Consider the following 19780-nt stretch of genomic DNA (forward strand, 5'->3'; position numbering starts at 1 on the left):
TAACTTTATAGGTGAGCGCAGACACGCACTGCTGTGGGAGCAGAGGCCTGAAATCGCAAAGTACGAACTAAATTCCCTGAACATTAGTGTTCACACTTTCGTCACTCCTTTGCCTTCGTGTTTTATTAATATGTTCTTAAGCAATCGATCTCATTTAGAGGGGAATAATACGGTTACATAATTTAATAGATCAATTTGTTAATAATCATGGGAGAAGATGAAATGTATCCTTATACTTCACGTAAATAACAGAAAATTAGGATACTATTATTGTGACAAAGGTGAAGGAAGTGCATGCCAAGTACCCCATTAATGTAAACCGGCACAATCTGACTGATACTAGTCACTGTAGATGCATTTATTCTGACTAAAGAGCTGGCCTTTGCGCCTCAAGCAGTCAAATCACTCTGATGGTAAAAGTCCAACTTAGAAAACTGCACCAAAAAAGCTGACTTTGCTACTCTCTTCCACACCCATCGCCCGCGTCTGTGAGGGCTCGCTCCTGTGCGACGCCATTATTTTTGCCTCCAACACGTCCAGGCACGGAGGGGTTTTACCGGTAAGCTCCTGGTGCAGAAGCCACCGCTATGTCCCCAGACCACCCAGCCTCTTACTTAGGGGTCCCCTTCGCTGGTTTTCCCCAAAAGCTAAGGCGCGTTTCTCACAGGCTTTAAAAGAAATGAGAAAGCCGCTGCGAGCGCGCGAGCGCCAGGCTGCGTGGCGGGAACATCCCTCAAGCGGCGGCTGCTGCCGTGGAGCGGCGTCCGCAGGTTGAGGAGAGGCTGCGGATGGTAGGAACGGCGTCGTCCAACACGAAGACAGAATATTAACGGGACAACGTCGCGTTTGGGCACGCGGCGCCCTTGCCGCTGCCACGAAGAACCTCACCAAGCAGGTGCCTCTGAAGGTCAAGGGTGCCCTTATGGCCGTCCATCCCAGGCGAGCAGCACCTGAGGCGGCGGGGGACAGGGCTCCTGCCCGCCCCGGGCTGCTCCCTCCTGGAAGCCGCCTGAGGACGAAGGGTAAAAAAAAAAAACCCCGGCAGGGAACCAGGGGCCGCGGTCAGAAGGCGAGCCCTGCTTTCGGGGGGACGCCGCGGCCCCGCGGCGGGGCTGAGGCGAACGAGGCCGCCGCGGGCTTTCCCGCCTCCGGGGTTCCCCCCCGCCGGGCCGCGGGGCGGCGCTCCGCCACCCCTGCCCCGCGGCGGGCCGGGCCGGGCCGGGCCAGGCCGGGCCGGGCCGGGCCGGGCGGGGCCGTCCCCGCCCCTCATCGCCGCGCCGCAGCCGCCTGAGGCGAGCCCGAGCCGAGCCCGCCAGTGTGAGAGGAGCCGCCGCCGCCGCCGCGCCTCCCGCCCAGCCCAGCGAGGCACGGCAGAGCGAGCCCCCCCCCCCCCCCCACCGCACCGCCCGGGCGACGAGCACCAGCCATGGGTAAGCCAGCCGGGCTGCGGCGGAGCCCTCGTTCCCTCCGGGGCCGCGGCTGCGGGGAGGGAGGGCGGGCGGGCGGGCAGGTGCGGGGCAGCCCCGGGGGTCGCGGCGGCCCCGGCCCCGGTCCGGCCTCTCTTCCCGAGCGGCGTGGCGTGGCGGGGAGAGCGGCGGCACCTCGGCAGCCGCAGAGCGCTCCCTTCCTTCAGGAACCAGATCATTTGCTACTAAGACTACTACTGCGGGGTCCGGGGGCTGTAGTTTCTGGGCGGCGGTTGTACGCAGCCCCCCTCCCCCCCCCCCCCCGGTGCCGCCGAAGCCGGGGAAGCGGTGCGGCCGGCGGGCTGAGCCCGGGGCGGGGGCGGCCGCGGGGGTCCCGTCCCCGCGCCCCGGTGGGGGCTCGGGGCCGGCGCCCGGAGCGACTCGCGTTTGGGGGGGGGGGGGGGTCCCGGTCAGCCCCTTTGCGCCAAAAACGGGTCCCCGGGGGGGGTGAAGAGTGGTCCGGGGGGGAGAGCGGAGGTGCCCTGTGGAGGTGGGAGGTGTTGGGGGGGGGGGGGGTTCGTCGCCCGCACGGGTCGCTCGGTAGTCACCGCACGCGTTCAGCCTTCGGGGTCTTTTAGGCTGGGCTGCTTTCCTGCGAGCTTTGCTTTCAACCAACAATGGACCCGCATGAATTAAGCAGTAATGAAAGTTATGAGGTTTGGGGGGGGAAAAAAGGGGAAAAAAAAAAAAAAAAAAGGATAGAAAAATACAGCTGTATCTTTGGTCCGGCTTGCCAGTGGTGTGTTACTGCTTGGAGGTTGCAGCTGCTAAAGCAGAGCTATCGGTGCGTGCCCGTGTGTTAATATGCACATGCTGATGCTGGCACTGTCTCTGGTTTTAATTAAGAAGGAGGAAAAAAAAAAAAAAAAAGAATTAATTACTCAGCCAAAGCCAAAGGAAGCTGACAGAATTCCTATGGTTGCTACTTTGTTAAATTAATTCGCATCACCTAATTCCTTAATTTCTAAATGCTTATTAACTGGTTTGTTCCCTAGCTTAGTGAAGATCAGGCTCCTGTAGTATTACAGTCTTTTTACTAAGCTTTTTTGAAGTTCCCAACGCCCCTTTCAAGGCACGTTAAAAGTATGGATTCCTACTGCCTCTGCAGCGCTGAAGGCTGAAACACACTGGCTGTATTACCGGCACTGTTTTTTTGCGTGCATATTCTGATACTCACTCTTTGGACTGTGCTTTCCCTATGTGAACTTCTGATATTGAATGAAACCGTGAAGTTGACAGCCTCTCCCATGTCTACATCTTGGTATCCTCTTAACATACACTTTACTGCCATGGATTGATGTCAAATAAATCTTGGAATGGGGATGGAAGAGGGAAGGAGAGAACAGCATGTTTTCCAGTGTCTTATTAAGAGAAGTGTATCTTTGGATTGCAACATCTTATTTTGGGGGGGAATAAAGTTTATTAGATAACGTATGTAAGATTGTTTTTAAGTGTCTTTGCTGCTAAGTCTAGGGAATTGATTTTCCTTCAGTAAATTAAGTTGCTAGGGGTTTGAAATCAAAAAGTTGTTTGAAATCTTTGTGGGTGATTCATCTTGAGGAGAAGCAAATCTTTATTTTAGTCCTAAAAATCTTGGAAAAACACTAAAGTTAGTCTCGCAAGTTGTGGGTCTGCAACAGTGTGTGAAATGCGTGTTTTATGTCTGTATAGAATGTCTTGTCCTAAATGTAACAGTTGGGAAAAGGGGAGTGGAGAGAAGAAAACGTTTTCTTGAGCGTTTTGCTAATAATGATGACGATAGCACAAAACTCCAAGGTCTGTTGGCTTCTTTGCTTAGAAGTGTTGTTGGATGATCAAGCTGTGCCTGACTGGGTAATGGCGGCGTGGTCAGTCAGGAGAGGGAACTTCTAGCACCAATTTCAGATGAAATACTTCAAAAAGAAGTCACAGAAAGAAGCTTTTGTCAGCTGGGGATCCAGTCCCTCATGAATACGCCGTTTTGTTTCTGCCATTGCATAACTGCTGCCTTGGCATTAGGTAGGCTGAGGCTGATGTGACCATCTAACCAGGACTTGTTTGGAGCCCTGGTGCTGTATTGAGCTTCCTGATCCAGTGGCAAGGATGTATTTGACTGGTTCTCATTAGGACTGTTTGAGTTGTCCTTGCTCACGCAAAACTTTTGCATAGGACTGGCCTGCTGAGGCTGTTGGTTGTTTTTTCGTTTTGTTTTTTTTTTTTTTCTTTCCGGAGGTGCTGAGAGCCCACTGCGGCCGTTGATGTTCATCGGTCTTTTGTCTCCCTCAGTGATCCTGAAAGTCGGGCATGTTGTGCTCAACACCAGTGAGGGTTTGTGTCGGCTGGAGGGTCGTCAATAATAACCAGCGCAGTGCCTGGTGCAACTGGTGTGAGAAGACCCACCCGTTGGTGTCTTGCCTCGTGGCTCACACTCTCCCAAACATAGCGTCTTGTCCAGGAGGTGGGGAGGGGGCTGTTATTTTACAGAGTGGAACAAAAAATGCAAAAGGTTTTTGTTCCTAAAAGTTTGAAAAGCCTGATAGAGTGTCATCTCTTGGGAACTGTGTGTTTTCATAATTTTACACCTTTTCTTCTTTGTATTCCCCAAACTGTTGCTTTCAGATAAGAAAAGTGGTTGGAGCGGAGTGGGTCCGTGTATTATGTTTTGGTTGGTTGGCTTTTTAAAAAAGTGATACTGAGGAGAACACTGTGGACAAACGGGGTGAAATGATGCCCGTCTTCACGTGGGTTTGCATGCCATCCCCGTGCGGTCCCTGTGCAGGAACTGCTGCCTCGCAGAACCTGCAAACGCAGGAGTTCCCAGGGGCATCACGCTGTGCCGCCCTGGGGCCATTCCCTGTCCTTCATGCCTTCTGCAGCACATCCAGCTCCCCCACCAGTACTTGCTCCTGCATCCCAGAGCAAACCATCCCTTCCTCATAGGCAGTAACCTCAGGAGTTCCACCTTAGGGGCTTCTACCACCCATAGAAATGCTCCTCGCTTTTATGTGAAATGTGTCCAAAGTAGGTTCAAATATTCCCTAAACCAGGCTTTCTTCATAGAAACAGCTGGGGGCAAATCCTGAAAGAGAGTCAGTCCTCTTTCTCTCTATTCAGCTATACACTTTGTTCAGGCGGGAGCTGAAATCTTTTGTGTGTCACAGTAATAGTAAAATCCGATTAGCATCTGTCATCAAGGGTGGCTGGATTTCAATTGCCAAGTGGTGTAGTCCATATTATGTTAGATCTTGCACCTCTTAAATATATTTAACCTTGTTCCTGTAAGAAAAGAAACTAATATTAAGTTTATCTTCTCTTAAAACCTGTGAAATACAAAATTTTATACTGCTGCCCTCCCTCTCTCTCCACACCACCTGCTTAGGCTATTAAAAAGTACTTAATTTTGCCTTCTCACTGTAATCCTTCTTGTCTGAGAAGGAGGCGGAGGAGAAAATGTTGTGCATTTCAGATATTTCCCAGTATCCTAAACAATTTGTGGCTTTACCACATTTACAGATTCTCCCTCTTGCTCTCTTTCTAAATGTGTGGTTCAGTAATATAGGAAATCTGCTGTCCCCTGTGTGAATTATGGTATGTCTGATAGATCTTGAAATGTTACATTTCGGAAGAACATACTGGATTATAGATTATATCCCTGGGAGGACTGAGCTGTGGCAGTGCCCGATTATCTGTCTTTTTCAGAGTGTTTTTGTAATTTCTTAAACCAATTGAAATCTGCAGGTCACTTTCAGTGTTTAAAGGACTTTATTTTTCTCAAGCCAGATCTCGTTTTTTAAAGTTTGCTTCCATGTGTTGTTATTCCAGCAGTAGTCGTGTTGTAAGCATTGGGTTTTTTTATATGGTATTTTTTCTATAGCCTTTGTTTTTCAAGATTATTGCTATCCAATCACAGAATGGTTTGGGTTGGAAGGGTCCTTTGAAGGTTATCTGGTCCAACCCCCCTGCCATGGGCAGGGACATCTTTTCCCTTGCTCAAAGCCCCATCCAGCGTGACCTTGAACACTTCCAGGGATGGAGCGTCTAGGGATGGGGCATCTACAACTTCTCTGAGCAATATTTAGTAATACCTAAAGTCACTACTCTAAAAAATAAGTCCAAAGTCCATTTCGGGATAAGGTTAAAATAAAAGAAACCCAGTGAAGTCTGCTTCTTGGTATCTTTTTTATTCTTCGTGCAGCGGCATCGTGTCGTCCCTGAGTGGGTGTGCATTCTTGTAGCAGGGATTTTGTTTTCCCTGAGATATACAGCTGGTACAGCCAGATGCAGAATCACTGCATGTATTGTACTTCCACTGATGGTATTTGGACGTAAATGCATTGTTATCTTTCTAGAAGCGCGAGCGCGTTGCATCCGGTGAAATTTCACTGGGGTAAAGCATTTGCAGAGGGAGCTGCTGTGGGTTGTTACGTTACCACACTCCCCACGATGGCTGTTCTTCCCACTGAAAGCTCCTGGATTTCTCTTCTTTTTGACCTCCCCCATGTGCACCCCAGCTGTGTGTGCCCTTCACCCCTCCTCAGACACACACGCGTGTACTGGTCCCCGTGAATGCGTCCCCAGCACCTGCCCGGGCTGCGCATCTCCCTGCTCCTCCATGCAGCTCCTTGGGCCGTTCCTGCTGGGGGATGGAGAGCTTGCACGGAGCCGTGGGAGCTGCCTTCCCACGAGTTGCTCAGGTCCACCCGCAAAAAATTTGAACCTTTCGTGGCACCACAGTGTTAACGCTGCGGAGGACGTATGTATTTGCTTCTAGTGTACTTTTAACATAGGTGCTTTTTACCCTGGAGCATGGGGTGGAGGCTCGCTCCCGATGGAGCGTGTGGCATCTTGCCGGGGTGCCGGTCTGGTGGGGTGTGTGGTGGCACATTTGGGGGGTCCTTCTCCAGAGTTCACCTCGGCATGCTTGTGGCCGGATTGGTTTGAGCCATCCAGGGAAATCAAAATCCTTTCTGTTCTCATGGCTGGTTCTTTAAAATCTGTTTGGGTACAAGTGCCTCTGGGTTTGAGTTGTGGTGAGCAAACGTAAGGAAAGGTAGTTTAGTCTCCATGTGGGAGGGACATCAAAGGTGGTTGTATTAAAGTAATATGGGTCTCAGCTGAGCCTGCAAGGCTCTGTACAGATGCAGAAGCCTGTGCTGGGAGGGTTACTGCGTCAATACCCACAATGGGCAAAGGATGAAACAGAGCCGTGGTGGCTCTTGTCCATCGCATCCATCTTGTAAGGTGGCTTCTTCCAGGTCGTGAGCAACGTAGCCTGTAGCCTGGAGGAGGCAAGCTCAGCGTGACAGTACTGGGGGAGGAATCCACATCTCCTATCCTCTCGCAACTTTTCTTCTGCAGGCAGGCATGAACCTCTGACAGCTGGGGTGCCGGGATGGCTGTGCCTATCAAAATTCCTCGTCACCCCTCCCCTGTAAACACAGGGAACAGTGGAGGAGATTTTACCATGCAGCATAACAAATAGATAGCATCGTATGTACGTACCACTTAGTCCTCAGCTGTTTGTTACTTTCTATTGCTGCTCTGTCTTGGTGCTTTGGCAGTCTCCCTCCCCTTAATTATTTGTCTCTTGGGTTTTAGGCTCAAAAGCTTGCATGCGGAGTTGTGGCTTGGGAAACATTTACAAGCAACACAAAGAACTATGAGAATTCGACATCTTTTGTTCTCCCTGGTTTGGGAGCTGTTTGACTAGCAGCAATTTCAAAATGTGAATGGAGCTTATGTTTCATTAATAGAAAGATGTGCCTGATGCAGAGCTATCGCGTGGTACAAAGCTCCGTGCTTTGCTGTGTGTCAGTTTTGTGTGTGTTCGTTTTATGCTTTGATACTTCAGTGTGTGTGACACTTGAAGTTTTAGCCTAAAGTTATATGTACAGAAAACGACTTTCAGGAATGTGTTTGTACTTAGTGTTTGGGTTTTTTTTTTGCCTGGGGCTGAGAATGTTGAAAAGGACTGTGGTTCAAAGATAGCTGGGACCAGGGTCATGAAGAAGACTGGACTTCTTGAAGTTAGGAACTGATTTGGAGTATCCATCATAAGATAAAGCCTTCATAATTTTGTGGGGGTTTTTTACTGTTTTATTAAGAATAATCATTGCATATTGCAGCCTAAAACTTTGTCTTTGTATGCTTCCTTCAATGCCAATGAAAATATAAGAATTGTCCCGGTCTAAATTGGAGAGTGGGATTGCACTGAAGGCAAACAGGGCAAAACTTGCTCCGTTAGTGGCTCGGGAGTAAGGAAGCAGTAAGGAAGCAGCTGGCTTGCCTTCCAGGTGCTGGTTTGTGGGCTGGCAGGCAGAAAGGACACCTTGTGTTAACAATGCAGCCGGTCTGGAGATCCAAAAAACAGAGTAAATGATGGGAGTTCGGCCAGGAGAGGATTACGTTTTGAGAAGTGCGCTGTTTTTTTTTTAACATTGGAAGCGTACATCTGGGCTTATTGGCAGTTTTGCTGAGCTGGAGCCGTGGAGCCTGCCGCTGATGGCTAACGGAGGAGGAATCCAACTCCCTCGTGTTGCCAGCAAGGCACAGCTAACTGGGACTCTCCGATGTCTGGTTTTCGCTTTGCCTTTTAGTCTAAGGTTTTGTCAGCTTGCATGCTAGAAAATTCATTGAGTCTTTTCAGTCCTAAGGCTGAGTGTGCATGGGTGAAGCAGCTGGGTGAAGGTGAGCGTTGGTTGCCTGCACCCTTTGTGAGCCCGCTCAGGAGAGCGGCTCCTGTTGCGTCTTAGTATCTCTTCAGGAGAGATTTCCCGCTGGTCTTTTTTTTTTTTTTTTAAATCTTGGGGCTTATATGTGTTTTGCTTTCTGGTGGGACACAAGTGTTTCATGACATAAGAGAGTGCTTTCATCAACTGAAGACATCTTTTTAAAGCTTCTTAAGTCTAGGTTCTGGGAACCTCTGTCAGGATTTGTTGGAATGAAGTCCTGGGCATGCACTGGGCTGACAAATGCCATACAAGTCTGAATTAGTGCAGAGCTCTGGCTGGATCTTAAGTACTTTTTCCTAACTTCTCTACTTAAAGTAATTTTCATTTTCTTGTTGGTTGTGTTTTCTTTATCTTGGTTTTGGGCTAGGTTTTTGTTAAGGAATAACTTTTCGAAGGTGTTAAATGATTGCTGTTTGTGTGTAACCTTACACTTCTGTTACCAGAACTGTGTTAACGTAAATGTCATGCACTTTCCCAAACAAAAGTATAAAATGAGTTGTTGTATTTGTTAGGCACACAGCTGAAAATAAGTTTGCCCCATGGAACTTCCCTTGTGGGAAATTAAACACTTTTCTTGAGCTGCTTAGGCATGTGTTACAAAAAAAAAAAAAGTCAGGAGGAAAGAGAGATGACTAGTGGGAATATTTGGAGCTGAGAACTTCTGGAGCAGATCCCTGTGCTTGCACCAAAACATCTGTCAAGAGCTAATGACTTGCAAGGTGTAACGAACAATAACACTTCATGCAACATCTGCTTAGGCTCTGTGATGGGCGCTGGTACAAAAGCCTTGAAATCTCTGAGATATTTGTCATACCATGTCAGGGGACTATAACAGAATCTAGTGCATCATCTATTATTGCCTGCTCCCCAGCCAGTGAAGTTATTAGGTACTAAAGCTGATAACTCTTTCGTTGAGCCAGAGTTTTACGTAAGCAAATACAAGGAATGCAATGCAGAGGGGGCTTGGCTGTGTGTGACTGATGTAGCCCGTGTTAGTCATTATTTCCCTCATGCAGTGTATACCTTCACTTCATAGATGTTTCTCCCATTCTGTGCTGAAATTAAAGTGGCAATTTCTCATGCTTGATAATTGTCTGATGAAAATCCTCCATTTCAGATAATGCGTGGAAACTTAAAGAAATAATGACATGGAATGAAAAATAGCCAGTTAAGTCATTTTGCTTTTTATAGCCTGTAATTTTTAGTCCCTCCCTTTAAATTATTTTTAAACAGTCTGAAAATACCTGTTATTCTCCTCAAACTTGAGCTATGAGTGGCATATAATAGGTACTTAATCCTTAACCTCCTCCTGAAATTCCTTGAGGTTTTTCATCTTATCGGCCACTAATATGCTTGCAATGCTGTGTTTGAGAAATTGTTGTTATCTACCACCTATTAAATTCTTCTTATTCCTCAGTGGAAACCTCAGGGAGGCAGAAAAGAACCAGGAAGGAGTAAAAAAACCTCTTGAAAATGCTAATTTAAGGTAGCCATGGCAGATTGAAGGTAAGTATTTGGGGAGTGGGTGGAACTGAAACAAAACACAAATGAGGTAGCAGCATGAGTCAAGACTCAAATGATTTTAGCCTTAAACAGTCTGCAGATTTCATTAAAATGATTTTATTTTCCTGTAAAACTTTATTTCTGCATTTTCTTAGGTTTCCCATGGCTGTCGTCATTAAAACTGCTGACTGTTTTCCCCATTACGGTCAGCTCCCCAGCACACCCTGGCACGGTTTAGGCTCTTTCCATCATCCTCGCAGAGAGGAACTGCTGGACCTCATGGTTGAACCTCGTCCTTCCCTTCCTCTAGGCTGTTTTCTACCGGGTTTTGTGGGCAGGGGATGCGTGGGGGTAGATAGTTCCTTGCCCCCCCTTATTCCTGTTGGCATTGGATCCTCCATTGAAGGCTTTCTCCCCAAAATGGTGGCCAAGAACGCTTGCAGGTTTTGCGTGCGTGCGATTCGTGTGTGGTAGAGGAGCGTGGCTGTGACACCATCCGATGGTGCACTGGGCATGTGCAGGTGTGTTTTCCATAGACCATGTCTGTCTGTGATAGCTGCTGGCTTTTGTCTGTTTCAAAGTGAGTGGTGTACCCCTCCTAGAGATAGAAAACAGTGGGGACATTGGGAGAAACAGCTTTAAAATAAACAAAGTCAGGAGACACTCTCTTAAAGCAAAGTGCTTTACTGGAGGGAAGTTGGAGGCTTGGCTTTCTGTTCCCACAGTAACAGAAGGGCACGGCACACGTGGAATATTAAATGTTGTTGCCAAGGCTAATGGGAATGTCCCAGCTGCTGTTAAAACCTCACATATAAATGTGTTAATTACTGCACACTGAATTTTTTTTTTTTCTTATAAGAACATGCAAAGAAAAAAATTCAGGAAAATATCAGTGTAGTTACAGTCAGCGCTAGCTACTTCTTCCCCTTACAAAATGCATTTAGTTGATGAAACTATTTTGTTTCATGCTTGATTAGTTGATTTTAGATAGCATTGCTATTTTTTGTATGTAGAGGTACTTGCCAAATTGTTCAGTATGCTGGCTGTAGGATGGCAATCTACTTTCTGAAGTCCACCTACCCTCTTAGAATTCTGTTCAAATGGATTAGAGAATTAAGAATATTCCTTGTTTGCAACACGGTTGTTAGAGTTTAACTGAAGGATGAGAATGGAAACGATACCTGAGTTTCTGCTAAAAAAACAAAGAAACCCCACCAGCTACTTGGAAAGGTGGTATCTCTGTTCATCAGTTATTCCTCTGGCATGCTAAATGGGTCCCTGTGCAGGACTCCTGAGGAGAGTCTTCTATGAACTTCGTAAGATGAGACAGAAGGGGAGAAGCAGTTATCCAGCCAAAATGTGAGTTTCCAAAGCATTCCTTTCTCTTTCCTGTGGTATAAGGCAGGTTTATGGATTCAAAAAATGCCATCATGCTTGCTTAAGTTCTCATCTACTGTAATCCTTCTTAAAATACTTGATCCTTAACCCTTTGGTTTTTATGGAAGAGGATGCTAGGATTAGTAGGAGGGAAGCATGCCTTTTTCCTTCCATATGCGTTAGCGAGCGTGACTGCTGTGCCCACTTCCCACATGGGCAGTAGTCTGTCTTCTTCTGCATGTGTGAAACGTCCCTTATGTTAGCTCCTGTACCTTGTAAATAAAGTAAGTGTTTTCTGTTGCCTTACTCAGAAAATATGTCAAGCTTTTCGCTGCATATGCTTCGTTGCTCCGACACTTGTGCTTTGCATTTGCATCTGGTTATTAGATCTCTGCGGAGAGAGATTTCTTCTCCTTACCCAGGTTTAAACACAGGAGAGAAATCATAGAATCATAGAATGGTTTGGGTTGGAAGGGACCTTCAAGATCACCTAGTTCCAACCACCCTGCCATGGGCAGGGACACCTTCCACCAGACCAGGTTGCTCAAAGCCCCATCCAGCCTGGCCTTGAACGCCTCCAGGGATGGGGCATCCACAGCCTCTCTGGGCAACCTGTTCCAGTGCCTCACCACCCTCACAGTGAAGAACTTCTTCCTTACATCTCATCTAAATCTACCATCTCTCAGTTTAAAGCCATTACTCCTTGTCCTATCACTACATGCCCTTGTAAAAAGCCCCCCCCCCCATTTCTTGTAGAACCCCTTTAGGTACTGGAAGGCTGCTATAAGGTCTCCCTGGAACCTTCTCTTCTCTGGCTGAACAACCCCAACCCTCTCAGCCTGTCTTCACAGGAGAGGTGCTCCAGCCCTCTGATCATCTTCGTGGCTCTCCTCTGGACTCGCTCTAACAGGTCCATGTCCTTCTTATGTGGGAAGCCCCAGAGCTGAATGCAGTACTGCAGGTGGGGTCTCACGAGAGCGGAGTAGAGGGGGAGAATCGCCTCCCTCGAGCGGCCCAGGATACAATTGGCTTTCTGGGCTGTGAGTGCACATTGCTGGCTTATATACAGTTTTTCATCCACCGGTACCACCAAGTCCTCCTCCTCAGGACTGCTCTCAATCCACTCATCGCCCAGCCTGTACTTGTGCTTGGGATTGCCCCAACCCATGTGCAGGAACATGGCCTTGGCCTTGTTGAACTTGCACTTATTTGCCATTTTAATAGTATTTTCTTGTGTCAGGCTGAATCACTGACATCACAGCAGTATCTCAAAACTGAATTGATCCCGAGCTGCTCCGCGTGGTCCCAGAGACATTCAGGCTTTCCCTCTTGGGCACTTGGATGACTTCCATAGTCACGAGTGGACTTGCAGCAGGAGCCTTCGCTCTTTGGTGGCAGACGTGGCTGGAGCTGTGATGCTGAAAGTCTTCAGGCTTGGCAGCTGCTGCGTGCCCCGCTTTGTCTTGAAGGGGACAGCTGGGAAGAGCACCTCGGTGACAGCCTGCATCCCAGGCCTCCTGCAGCACTCAGGATGTACCATGCCAGTGCTTCCTGCTAGGAGATACTGGCAATTAATTTAAAATCCTTCCCCTAGGTCACTGCGGCTTTTAAGGAGCTTTTGCACTTATTATCTCAGAAACGGCCTTTCTTCCCTGAGCATGACCTGCCAAGACAGCTGTGTTTCTCTTAAGCGCTGAAGTTAATGATACAAAACATGAAGCTTGAGAGGAGGAGAGCAGGATTATAGCTGCTCTTCGCTGCGTACCCACTGCCAGCGTCCCTTGTGTGGGAGAGCAGGATGATCGGGGCTTTTGTGGCTGCAGGACAAAGTGGAAGGCATGACTTGGGCACCTGCGATCCTTTCCACAAGGGGTTTTTGAGGATGGTGCTCCTACGGCCTTTCTGGGCTTAGTGTGAAACAAGGCAAGCTTTCTTTTTTCTTTTTTTTTCTTTTTTCCCCTTGTGTCTGCCTTTTTTTGGTTGTTTTTTTTTGTTTGTTTGTCTTTTTGTTGTTGTTTATGGAATGCAATGGATGCAATAAAAAAGACTTTTTGCAGATGTAAAAGTAATATTGCATAAAAGGGTCTTCCTTGTGTTTGTGTATACTACTGACATATGCTTCATTTATAAGCAGCCCAGTGGACTACATGGCTTTGCATCTGAGGGTAATCACAAAGCCCCTGTATGCACTAGGGCAAAAATTGCTCAGTGGGGATGTCTGGTAGTGTTCTGTCTGGGCCGTATAGCTTCTTTCCTATCAAGGTTTGTATAGTAACCCAAACTTGCTTCTGTTGGCATGGCTTTAAATTGGCTATTAACTCGCTGTCTCACACTTTAGCATGCAGACTTTTTCATTTCCAGCTTTGCTTGGGAGCTCCGTCTCCTGCTGTCTCTTTTCATGAAGCTGTGTGTGGGCTTACCTGTAGCACGCACGGTAGGAGTTTGCACGAGGAAATACCTTCCCAAATGTTATCCCTGGCAGCTGTGCCCCTGCGGAGGCGCGTGGAAGAGGCAGGGCAGCAGTGCCAGCAAGCTTCACCACTGTCTTTTGTTTCCCTCATAGCTATGGTGACCCTGGATGTGAGACCAGGAATGTATGCGCGGGAGATGATTTAAGGAAATGTGCAGCACTACATACTAATTAATTCAGGTCATGATACTCATAGGATAAGCACAGCCGCTTCCTGCCTCCCAAGTAGTTGCAGCGGTTCTGATGTGAACCTCCTTGGCTTATGCCAAGAAAAAACCTGCCTAGTAATTAAAACGAACCTGAACTGCTTTAGAGGAGCCTGGTTTGAATTAGGGCATGATTATTAACTCTAGCAGTATTTTGGCTTTGCTAAATTTTTCCATTTCCTTCCATGCCGTTCATTCCCTTGCCACTCCATCAGCTCAGATACGTCTGCTGGGGTAGTATCTGTTTAGGTGAGACCCTTCATCTCTGTACAGAAAACAAGGGCTTCGCTAACACGTACCGCAAGTCGAGGTGGGACTGTCAGGGGTGCGGTGCCCGCTGCAGAGCTTGCTGATGGCTGACAGGGTCTCGTGTTAGCCCATCTCCAGAAAGCCAGGACTATAGGACCAGAAAATGGGGAGTGAAAAGGTAACTTTATTGCGTGCATAACTGTACTGAATGCTGTTCCTCCCATGGGCATCTGAAATAGTTAGTTAAAAAAATCAGACTGCTTGGAGTTACTGCATTAAATCCAAGTCCTTTGGGCTTTAAGGGCATTGCCTTTTGTATGCGTGGGAAATTCAGGAAAAAGCAAGGGTACAATGGAATTTTAATCTCAAACCATGGAAGCTCTGTCAATTTGAGGGCTCAGAGTCCCTTGCTTATGGTTTTCTTTCACATGAGCTAGATGATGTGCCTATTTTTTCTTTATATGTAGATGACAGCATTTAAAAGAGTATCTTCAAGCCCTCTTTGTGGGGATGGTAAACAGTGAACATAGGTTTTCATCAAAAAAATGCAGTAAAGCTTTTTTGAAAAGAAGTGTTTTGCGTCAGGTTGTCTTATCATCAGGTCACAACTATGGAGCACTAGTTTCAAAGTCTCTCATGTTACAGCTATGCAACTTGTTTTCCAAGGCATTTTTCAGACAGGATCCACTGGGAGCTGCTGAAATGGTTTCCCAAATTCTTTTCCAGTATAGTGCCTGGATGCCCTGATGCCCCTTCCTTGTTCTGCTGGGCCATACAGCAGTGTGGTAAGGCCCTCCGTGTCTATGACCTCTCGTGATGGAGTGAATATTCTTCTTTTTTCACTGTTGTTTCTTTTTACAGTGTTTTAAGAAGTTGATGTTGGCAGAAGAACAAAAAACAGTAGGAATTTTTTTTTTTTAATCCAGACAAGCAGGATACTTATACTAGAAAGGCCTTTCTCTCATAAGAAATTGAAGTGTCTTTTGTGGAAAAAATGTTTGAAATGTACATTGTGGTATGCTGCTTCCCCCCCCCCTCCCCCCGAAAGAATTGTCTCTGCTGTGAAATGAAACCAGTACCTTAGTTTGAAGGCTCGTATTGGACATCCCCTCAGCTTGGGAGCGATTGGAAAGGAAAGCAAATGTATGAGTTGTACAGAGAGGCTGTGTTTCAGGCTGTGCTGATTTTCCCTGTTTCTTCTTCTGAAGTTCTGATTTATCTTTGGAAAGCCTGAGAAATTACAAGTCACTAAACATTATTTTCTTTAGTCCTGTAAAATGATTAAGCATTGATAATCTCTAAACGTGACAGTCCCTTCTCTCTAAGAAACACATTTTTGCAAGATAACATTAACCACCGCTACCAGTAAGATGTCCCATGTTCTTTAGAGAGGGTCTCTCTGCTGTCTCCTTACTTTCTGTGTAGGAGGTGGATCAGCATCCTTTGGAGAGCTGCAGGCGTCTCGTTCTGGAGCACCACAAAATCTTTGCTCTTCGTTTCTGCTCCTGTCCAGCCATTGTCTGTTGTAATCCTTGAATGCTGAAAAAATCACAAGACCTGCTATTATTTTGGAGGCTTTTGTTTACTGTTTGGTTTCTGAGCACTTAGTGGCTGGTACTTATTTCAAATTTTCCCTCTTCCATGGTGATAAATGGAAATCTGCTTTTTTTTTTTTTTTTCCCCCCATAATGAAGGATGCAGTTTTTCATGCATACTTTAGAACTGTGATTTAGGTTTGGCAACAGATCTTGATAAACTCGGTGATGGTATTGCAAGAGACAATTCAAGTGTAGCTAGCATGCCTCTCTTCCTGCATGACACTAGTACCTTTGCTCTTGCTTGGGGAAAAAAAGGCTAAATAATATTCCACACTACCTGCCTCTGCTTTTTATGCTCTTCTGTATAGCGTTTACTGTTGCAGATCTATGGGAAAGCACAAACCCTAGGCAAACCCTGAGCCTACAACACATATGAAAGACCTACGTTTTAAGGAAGAAAGAAAACTGTGGAAGCAAAATGGGGATCATTTTTTCTGGTGGGTGATACCTATTGGGCTAGACTTAGAGTGCCTGGATGAAAAGTGTTGTCCTGTAACATAGGGATGGTACATTTTAAATTCTCAAAATACTCTGTGGTTCTTCCCCCAGCTTTTCCCTGTAGTGAAACAAGATCTTGCTATAAATTTATTTTCCACATTTGAGCGATGTAGTATGTCTATCTGATACTTCTGTGCATTCCCTGTTCGGTCACTAAAGAGGCTCCATCAGTTGTTTTGTCTTTGCTACAAATGTTTAATGTAAAAACAATCAATTTGAGGGTGGGGGAATGGGGATTTTCACAGTAATGTCGTTAAGGAAATGTTGCAAACCTGACGTAAGTGTCATATTTTTTTGCTCTGCAAGCTCTGCATTTTTCAGGCAAACTTTGTCATAGCAGAGCAGTTAGGAAGCAGTGGTTAGTGGGTCAGACAGGCCCAGGGGGCTAAATTGGGTTTTGTTCAGCCAAATGTTAGTGCTTTTTAATCAACACTGAATTCTGCGTGCAACACTCTCTTCCTTCCCCAAAGCCATAACAAAATAAAAATGGGTATTCAATTGGGTCATGCACAACATCTGCCCTTTACTGAAACAGCTCCGGAGTTGCCACAGTGAGGGAAGAGAAGCTGCCTATAGCTGCTGTTAGAGCATCATTTTGCCACCATGGCTTTGGTGATCTGGTACAAGCAGTACTGTCGACAAAGATCTGTGCATGGTCCTCCAACTCCCGTTAGAAGGAAGAGGAGAGTTTTCTTTCACGTTTCATGCAGCATTTTTACAACAAGGTGCAAAATTCCAATAGAAATGTGTCCCGAAAATTGGAAGTGCAATTAATTTACAGTGCTGTGAAATAATTGCATAGATTTTTTTCGCCCTGTACAGCCTGCATAGGTGTTAGGCTACTTCACATTAAGAAACTGTTTTTTTAAATCTCACTGCTGCCACCTGTTCAGTCTCCAGTAAATGTAATTAGTATGATGGTAGAAATGCTGGAGGCTTTGGACTTTCTTGTCTAAATGGCTTGTATATTCTCTACTGTAGACCCTGTGTTAGGCTATCCTGAGAAGTTTCAGTTTGCCTTGATATAGGTCTTTTTTTGACAAAAGGCTTCATGCAGGCCAATTTAATTTTTTAAAAGTCCATTGTGGTAAAAGAGCCTTATTGCAGGTGTCTTTGATTTGAAGATTTTATGTTCAGCTGAACTTCTAATTAGTAGGAGTTTATTAAACCCTTCAGCCAAAGCAAGCTGAGTCAGTGCTGTATTTAAAGTTAAAAATTAACTGTGATTTACTGGATACTTATTGGAGGTTGCTATAAAGGAACCTAAGAGCAAAAAATGGTGATTTTCTTTTTTAAAGTTTTGAGGGAATTCACTATCTTCCACGGGAAGAAATAGGAGGATCTAGAGCCAGGTGATGTTGCCTTAATGTTGCAAAGAACAGGAGAGTTAACTTGGTTTTGGGTGAAGAGCTTAAAAACTGAAAGTATTAATTATTTTTAGAGGATTGTTTTCTACAAAATATTGCGTTAGTGGATGACTTTCTCCTGAAACTTCCAAATACAAGTAGTTTTAAAAGTAATGAAGATTACTCTGAAGTGGATAGCTCATCTCTGGAGACCTAGGATTAGTTGTCCTCTTGTAATGCTCAGGGTTGGCCCCTGCTTCCCCCATTACATGGCAAGCTGCAGAGCAACAGTGGGTGCAAATGGAAGTATGAAGCGCCTGTTTGAAAAAAATAGGCTAAAATGTGAAACCAAATGCATGCTTATTTAAATAACTGTCAGAGGGGAACTGTGTCTCAGGGTGCAGTCTGTTAGTGGCACATGCTCATTAATCCAAAATTTTGTCCCAGTTCAGAAATGCACTAGTATATGTGCTTATCCCTAGACGCATCGACAAGCAGCCTCATGAGCTCAAGAGGCAATACTGAGCGTACTTTGGTGTAGAACATATGAGTAGTCTCTAGGTCAGGGTCTGTGTGTGCATGTTAGTGTTAACAAGACACGTAGGAAAATACCTATACACAGCAGGTAAAATTTAGCTGATTTGAGACTTTGCAGCAGTGTTTTATTACCATTGCAAATGCTTGCTTTAGCAGACAGGAAAAGTCATATTTTGTATTAGACTTAAGAAAAAAATGGTTTGGGGTTGTTCATAAACCATGACTTGGAATGATTTTGGTTTGGCTGGCACATTACATTAAAGACCAAATGAAATACTTCCTCAGCTTCATCTTTCAGGTGAGTAATCACAGAAATATGCATTGCTATTTGATAATCCAGGAAACAGCTTTTGATTATAGTAAGATCTACAAAACGTGTTTCATGCTATGAGCACGATCTTGGAAATTGTGATTGAAGATCGCTACCATGGTAGGAGATAGCTCTCATGGAAATGAAGTACACTGCAACTTGGATTCAAATGATTAAGCTTACGTAGGGAAGTAACACATGAAAGCAGGATTACTGGCTTCTAACAGATGTTTCAGGCTAGCAGTGGGGTAACATGCATAGAAGCTTTGATTCGGAACTTTTTTTCCCAGAACCACACAAGGCTTTTTGCAACTGTTGTTACCACTGTTTTCCATCTAGCAATCAAATGCATTGTAATAAGTAAGAATTTGGTCTGTGGTGGAGATTGTAAGTATAATTGCAAAGTTTATACTGTTTCATAGTTGCAAAATATGGTAAACGTGCTTATACTTAATTGAAAACAGGGCTTCTGACAGAGTCACAGATGTGTTGGGAGGTGCTGAATTGATTGCCAGGACTGCAGGGGAACATGCTGGTTGGGCTTTCTGAGTTGCATTTTTCAGTCTTCTGTAAAAAATGCAAAGACAACCCCAAATGCCTGTTAATGTTTCGGTAATGAAGTGCTAACAATTTAACTGCAGCCTTCCTGGGTGATTTCTCTTACATAGATAGCTCCCCTTATATGTGCATTTAATGGTATAAACTAATGCTGTAATACATATACTATTTCAAAACTGCATTACATTGTGAATAAAATTTGATCTCTGAAATGCTGAAACTCCTTTAGATATAGGCGTACATAAACCTACATGCAGCAGCTAGGTGGCAGAAACTGTGCCTTTTTAAAATAAGGCGATACTATAAATGCGGCAGTGTTGCTTTGTAGTGACTGTTCAGTTTCTTTAAAAGAAAGAATTTTGCAATACCTTTGCATTGCCAGAAATGTGTCCTTTGAGAAGACAAAAGTAAGCAACTCCTGTTTTATTTATGGCATCTATTCTCTAGGTGTCTAAATGGTCAGAAATAGATTCTTCTGTTGCATATCTACCATCTATGTGATTTTAAAATAAAAATAGCTAAGAGTTGTCACTTTGTGCTTCTACCACTGTGGCTTTCTTACCTTCTGCTGTCAAGTCATTTACCTGTCACACCTTGTACAGCTATATAGATACACCAATTAAACTATTCTTGTGAAAGAAGGTTTGGTATGTGAGTGTGGCTGTGTAGAACAGCTTAGGGTGTAAGTATTTGGAAGCAGGGACTGTTGTGGGTTTGTGTATCACTCGTTAGACCCGAAGCTGACCCTAATTATATGGTCTGGCTCCTTTTATAATGCAGCAGTTATGGGGAAGAAAATGGGGAAAAAGTTTTCTCTAAGATATGCTACTGTTTCAAAAAGAATGCCTTCTCTCTTAAAAGTGAATCAACCTAAAATGGAGATACAACTAGTAACAAACACTGTGCCCTTCTAGGAAATTCTCTAAACTCAGTTGATGACTGCAATTCCACA

The 19780-nt window shown here is 45.4% G+C and overlaps 1 protein-coding gene across 2 annotated transcripts in view; it reads left to right on the forward strand.

Annotated features, from left to right (window-relative positions):
- Window positions 1-1287: 1287 nt before the first annotated feature.
- The window catches only part of GPM6B (glycoprotein M6B), a 112576-nt gene continuing 94083 nt past the window's right edge, over window positions 1288-19780 (forward strand). Inside the window, exon 1 of one of the 2 annotated variants that reach the window (XM_052773814.1) lies at window positions 1288-1430. In XM_052773814.1, coding sequence (XP_052629774.1) covers window positions 1427-1430 — 4 coding nt within the window. In that variant the 5' untranslated portion in view covers window positions 1288-1426. The remainder of the gene's footprint in view (window positions 1431-19780) is intronic. The other variant, XM_052773810.1, reaches the window with a different exon arrangement.

The sequence above is a fragment of the Harpia harpyja genome, chromosome 22 (genome assembly GCF_026419915.1).
Source record: "Harpia harpyja isolate bHarHar1 chromosome 22, bHarHar1 primary haplotype, whole genome shotgun sequence".
Classification (NCBI taxonomy): Eukaryota; Metazoa; Chordata; class Aves; order Accipitriformes; family Accipitridae; genus Harpia; species Harpia harpyja.